We start from the raw sequence: 6,735 nt of genomic DNA, 5'->3' as shown, positions 1-6,735 counted from the left end.
CAACTCACCCTTCGTGAACACACTCCATGTTCTATTCCCAACAGGCTTCCTCCTTATTCAACTGTAAAACATTTTCTTGATGTCCTTTCGGTGGCTTGTACTCCAAAACCCAGAACTACAAATCCTGCATACTTGGAGACTACAAACTCTTCCTCTCTGGGTTCAACTTAATTTTCATTTTGCTGCCATCTTCAGGGGAATCAGAGAGTGAGCAGTTCTCTCTCTGTCTGCCTTTGTGACAGAGACTGTGTTGATTAGTTGACCAGTTTGCTTACCTTCCACTGCTGTCCACAGTCTCCTAATATCTTGCTCACCTGTTTTATTCAGAACAATCACAATATTACAGTATCATCTCAATGTGTTCATCCCCATTTACACCTAGCAAATTATTTCATATTTAATTTCATATCTCTTTCCATCACCAATATCAATACAATACATGATTTAATTCTTACTTACCCATGTTTTAGTTGTTTCTGGACGGTCTGTCAATCACCAGTGACACTACAGAACAATCTGGCCAAACTGGACCCTTAGTCAGTTTAAGATTGGAAATCTGGATTTGACACACACTTGACCACCTGTTAGGTTATTTTTACAGAATTTCCTACAATGATCAGAACTCAAATAGTCTCATTCTGAGGTCCAAGACCTCTGCCAGTCCAAATCTGCTATCATAGTAGTGAACCACATCTCCTCATTCCAGATGTTTGCATGATAGAGGACTTTAACTCAGAATTTCAGTTGTTGCAAGTAAAATGGATCAAGTAGGCCCTATTTGATCCATTTTGTTAAGGTTTGAACAAAAGTATCAAGGATAAATTGGGCACTGGGATTTTTCCTCTTCCTCCAACTAGATTAGGGAATTGGTAGCTTGAGTGGATTACCAAAAACAAGAACAATATTGGGAAAAAGGTATGGGAAGTCATTATGACTCACTATGAACGATGTTTCAAATGCCAAACCTAAATTAGGACCATCTTAAGTTTGCCCAGAAAACCAAGGGAATTTTAACTGCACCTATGCTATTCTTCCTGAGAAGCAGGACACTGAGCAACAATTCGTCCAACAATAGATCATGTCCAAGGCTGACCACTCATGCTTCCTCATCCTTGACCAATAAAACAAACCATCACATTCAATGTTGAGGGCACCTGATTTGTAAGGGAGCATTCATTGTTTCAGGAGCCGAATGTAAACTCATGGATTGAAGACTGGTTAAAGAACTGGGGGCGACGCATCTCACCTTATGTTTGTGTTCAGGCTGGAGAAAATCATGTCCTCCATGTAAGCTTGGAAAACTCAGAACGTGGGCAAGTCCAAGAAGACGATTGTTTCCAGAATCTTCATTATAGCATCATAGAAAATACCTTTCATTTGTATTACTCATCCTTGACTTTACTTGGTTACACAATCGTAACCCACTGATTGGTTGGTTGACTGGAAATTGCATGGTAGAGTAGTTATTGGCACTTCTGCGTGTCCTCCAGCAAGTGTGGATTTTCTCCAGGAACTTCCAGCTTTTCCCACAGTCCAATAACATGCTCTACAGGTTAATTGGTGACTCCAAATTGACCCTCAGTGTGAATGTGAGTATGTAGTTGTGTGGTCCTGTGAAATAGTGGTGCCCAACAGTAACTGGGAAGGATCCATCTTCTGGGTTTTAAAATTAAATTGCTTCCAAAATGATCCTAGGATTGTGCCAGTCAGGGTTGCACAGTGGTGCAGTGGTTAGTCCTCTCGCCTCAAAGCGAGTTCAAATCCCAGCTGGAACCTATCTGTGTTTGCATGTTCTTCCATTGTATGCATGGGTTCTCTCTGGACACTCCAGATTCTTCCCATGGTTCCAAAATATACTCCGTAGGTTAATTGGTGACTCTAAATTTCCTCTTGGTATGCACGTGTGTGTAACTGTGTGGCCCTATGACAGGCGGCTGACCTGTCCAGGGTGTATGCCAGCTTAACCAAGCAGTCTTTGGGACCATGGACAGTTCATATGAACTGGACATAACAAGTGTTCAGGTCCCCCATTGGAAATGCCTTACCTCCAGCCCTCACAAGAATTAGGCCAGAGCCTTTGCTGTCACTTCCTGATACGTCTACCGCCATAATGCAACCGATTGCCACCCCTCAACAGCGATCAGTCCGAGTCGGTCTGAGTCACGTTATTAGAGGAACTACTGTCGCCAATCATGAGTGAGCTTGTTCTGGCTTGTTCGAAGTCCCCACCCCTTCCACTGAAAGCAGCTCGGAGGAATCTGTCAATCAAACGTCTGCCAGCGGGAACCACATGCTTTTACTGAGGCCTCTGATTGCTCAGTTTTATAACTTAAATAACTAGTGATAATGAAAAAAATACATTAAAAAATATTAGGATTAGAAAGAACATGGTAAGAAGAATGCATCAGAGCAAGAATGGTTATTCTAACATAATATGACTGAGAAATACCAGCCTACTGTATTCTCTGTAGTATAAGTCACAAAAGCAAAAAATGTCTAATCAAGAAGAAAGAAACCTTACATAAGTCGCTCTGAAGTATAAGTCGCACTTTTGGGAGAAAAGCCTGACGCTTTGGAACAAATCTGCTAAACCCAGTGTAACTAAAAAAATAAATAAATAAAAACAAGAATAATAATTGTTTGATGTGTTTAAGAAAAATATCAAAGTTTAATAGAAAAAACAATCAGATTATCTTCCATGTTTGTTTTGGACGATACGTCTTCTGCCACTGTCAGTATATATATATTTGTCGCTTTTTTAAGGATTTGTTTGCGCATCATGCAGTTTTCCCATGTCTGTTTAATTCTTGTTTCACCTTAAAAAGCAAACTTTCAGTAAAACATCAAAGTTTAAAAGTTCAAGCATCAAATCAGTTCAGAAATAATAAAGTCTAAATTGAACGTCCTTTTAAGTTTTTGACATGTTTCAGAGAGCTAAGATAAAAGAGTTAAAGCAGGATGAAGTACCTCTTTGAGCTGTACTCAGATGGGATTATAAACACACTCAAATCGGGATTTTTTTTTATGTCAAGAGGTAAAACAAATATGCTCATCTATGTTCTTTCTGTCTATTCTGTGCTGTTTTGTATCCAAAGGGAAAATGACGAGGAAGTCTCACACCAGAAGAGCTTTGACCCCACTGTGCACAGAGATTAAGGTAGGAAAGGTATTTCTTCTCTCACTAAGACAACACCTCTGGACCATCTTAAAATATTGCATATGCTTATGTATATTTTTGGTATCTGCAACATTTCGACAAGATGCAATGTCTGTTAAAGTTCCATGCCATAAAGGGGAAAGACTTTTGTGTTTGTGTTTTGTCCCAGTTCAATAGATTTCTTGAGTAGGTAAAGGATTTTCCACCTCACTTTAAGTGTGAGAAACACTTAAATGGCTCTATTGAAGCGTATCAGGAGACCCATTCCATCAACCAGCCTTTTTACCTCAGTGAGAGTCAATTCACAGATGACATTAAATCTTCATCATCATCATGTGTCTCAGGATCAAGACACTAAAATCGTAAAAACAATTTTACCTTAACGATGTGCCCTTTCAAAACCTGTGTTTATCCGTTTATGTGTGTTTGATATCAAAAATGAAATGTATACAAACATGTGAAATAATGTTGACAATCCTGAGCATGAAACACTGACTTGTTTCTAAAGACATATGAAGTTAAATTTTACAACAGAAAAGCTTATTATATGTCTAGAGGTATTTTTTTGTGTACAGCTCTGTTGGTGTTTATGAGTACATATTATGTGGACTTTAAAACAGATAAAAGAACACATTGTTAAGTGAGCATGACAAATAGCATTTGTTTGTGAGTATAAATATATAATTATAAATGTTTGTCCACATCAGAAATAAATCAGGGAAATTGGTAATTTCCCTGATTTATTTGTGACTCATTTTTTATGGTGAATGAAGGACTATACAGTACATGCATGTAGTGTGATGTAGATAAAGAGCATTATGAGGTGCCTATTGTACAACAAAATACTTTAGGTGTTTGTAACCATAGAAACCCTATGACCCTGAGTGGGTGGATTTTTTATTTTATATTTCTTAGGGGGGATAAGGTCTGGGTGGGAGGCTGAGATCATCTGGAACAAACAAACTGGTTGCTTAGGTTAACTAGGCTTTGAATTCCAATAATTTTCTTTAATTTATTCTTCAATTTACAGTTTATTTCCCAAGGTGTAAGTTTTTTTTTTGTCTTTATAATTTGTTTAGAAGTAAAAAAAAAAAAAAAAAAAGTTAATGCTAATCAATTTCTTTTTAAGACTTTAGGCCCAGACCGAATTCTTCCTGTTCTCCTTAGCCCTTGTCCCTTCCCCTTCATTTGGCCCTCCAAACGAAGATTTACGTAAAGACTGCACTTTTGTTGATGGCGTCATCAATAATCGCCAGTCTGTTAGCTTTAGCGCAGAGTTTCCAGTGCTTATATATAAATAACACCGGTTGTTTAATTTAAAATAAAAGTCATGCTACAACAAAAAGTCATTACTTACATTTAAATGTAAACGTCTGTGGTTCAGAGCGCACCCACGTGAAGACAAGCCCTTCTAAGCGCAATGTGGTTTAGCCTCGCGGGGAAGGACTTTATATCCTCCATTTGGAGGGTTGGATTTAAAAAATACACTTCCTGGACACACTTACACTTAAACTCCCCCTTCAAACAGAGGGGAAGGGAGAAGTGCTAGGGAGACGTGCTAGGGAGAAGGGAACAACTCGTATTAGGACTTAGATTTACATTCTTTAGATTTTCTTTTTGTGATATATCCACATATGGCACACTTTAAGATTTTCTTGAAAGATTAAAAACTTGCTGTTGCTTTTGGATGTTTACTAGGGGTGTGCATTGGCAAGAGTCTGACAATATGATATGTATCGCGATACATGTCTCACGATATATCGCGATACAAGACTGTACCAGAAGGATTTTTTCACAATTTTGTTTAAAGAGAATGACTTCAAAAAAATCTACTTGATTATTGGTTGTTTGGTTATAAACCCACTTTTCATGTTAATAAAATTGTAAAAATTCATTTAATCTAATAATCACAACGCCATACACTGCAACTGTATCTCATAGACAAGTTGTCTTTATCCAATTTTATTCATGATGCTTTTATTTAGGTAAATTAAGAAATATTTGTTCTTAAAGGGAACAGTCAATTTTGTCTGATTTCAACAACAAACAAATTTTCAATATATATTTTAAAAAAAACTGAATCGACACAATCGACACAAGTATATCAAGATACTTTGCCAAATCCATTTTTCCTACCCCACTAATTTTCACAGTAACACAAACCCAAGAGAATCATCAGTAATTACAACAAAAAAATGCTAAACAAAAAAAAAAGAAAACAATTATGACCAGGTTGTAGTGGGTGAATAGTACATTAACATAGAAGTTTCCAGAGTTGGACTGTAAACTGTTGTTGACAAGGACTTGTCTGATTGTCAACAGTCTGAAAATAGACGATGCTTCTTAAAAGTTTTAGACTGAGGATTAACTGACACCATGTGTTGGTTTACAATTAAGCCACTTTTGGGCAAAGCAGTTTTTTCTGCAAACACTTCCATGAGTTAAGAGCAAACAAAGCAAATCATGCAGACAAGGCCATCGTTTCCAAACCAACTGGGGAGACTTCACTGGGTACAGCCCTGCCTTTTACGCAGTCCTTCAGTATTCTCAGTCAGATTTAATGAGTACAGAAGCCATTACAGAGGCCAGATCTGTTATAAATGCTGCAAGTTCTCTTTATCCCCAGATCCCTGTTTCACAAAGAACAAAATACCAGCCTAAGGGGAGTGAGAACAACACATATAGACAGGGTCAGTAGAAATCAAACTACAAACACACCTAAAAGCTGAAAAATCTATGAAAGTATGGAGGTCTAATATCCAATATCCAACCCAATGCTTCCATCATTCTGTTACTTCATCATGGATCACTACTGGTGTAATGAACAGCTACGCTCTTATTCTGAAGGACTACTCACATTTTAATTTAAAGGAGGTTTACATGGATTACCATCAAGGTATATCAACAAGACTGCATAGATCCTGAAACCAAATTCTTTACCTATTCCAATTGATTTATTTAATACGTCATTGTTTGAAGGAGAGTCTGCCGGTCCACTTCTTTGATGACAATGTGCCATGAGTTATTTGATCGCAATTATGGCCGTTGGACAAACAGCCGGGCTCGCTCGGAGAATCCTTTCAAGTTTGTTGACCCTGAGCATCAGTTCTTCTTTCACTCCTGTTGCACCTCATGCATTCACAGTGTGTGAATGTGTGTGACTGGGTGAATGGATCTGTGACTGTAAAACTATTTGGGCCTTTGAGGAAAGTAGAAAAGCACTATAAAAGTATACACCGTTTACCATTTTGGAAAAATGAGTTTTAGCTTCATGATTAATTATTGCGACCATTACCTCAAATTAAGATTTTTTTAGATGGAGATTTTTATCAGATCTATTCAAAAATGATCTAAATTAGAAAATAATAAAGTATGCTAAAGTGTTTCAAAACACTGTTAAAGGCAAAGAGTCCAAATCCAGGTGTCAACGACCGCCATCCATCTTGTCTTTTAGATTTTTATCTCTAACCTGCTGCTAGTTACCTGGATCACCAACGAGAATCTGCACTGATAGGGTTGTTTGGAAAAGTGACAAGACAACGGCTTTCAAAGCCTGGGTTTGGACACCCCTAATTTAG

General features: G+C 37.7%; 1 protein-coding gene across 1 annotated transcript in view; it reads left to right on the top strand.

The window, feature by feature from the left end:
• Positions 1-2,879: 2,879 nt before the first annotated feature.
• Positions 2,880-6,735, top strand: part of trpm3 (transient receptor potential cation channel, subfamily M, member 3) — a 142,174-nt gene continuing 138,318 nt past the window's right edge. Inside the window, exon 1 of the mRNA XM_024275146.2 lies at positions 2,880-3,157. Within this exon, the coding sequence (XP_024130914.2) occupies positions 3,056-3,157 (102 nt within the window). The 5' untranslated portion in view covers positions 2,880-3,055. The remainder of the gene's footprint in view (positions 3,158-6,735) is intronic.

The sequence above is a fragment of the Oryzias melastigma genome, linkage group LG9 (assembly GCF_002922805.2).
Source record: "Oryzias melastigma strain HK-1 linkage group LG9, ASM292280v2, whole genome shotgun sequence".
Lineage (NCBI taxonomy): Eukaryota > Metazoa > Chordata > Actinopteri > Beloniformes > Adrianichthyidae > Oryzias > Oryzias melastigma.
The sequence above is the reverse complement of the archived record's forward strand: the minus strand, read 5'-3'. Positions and strand labels throughout refer to the sequence as shown.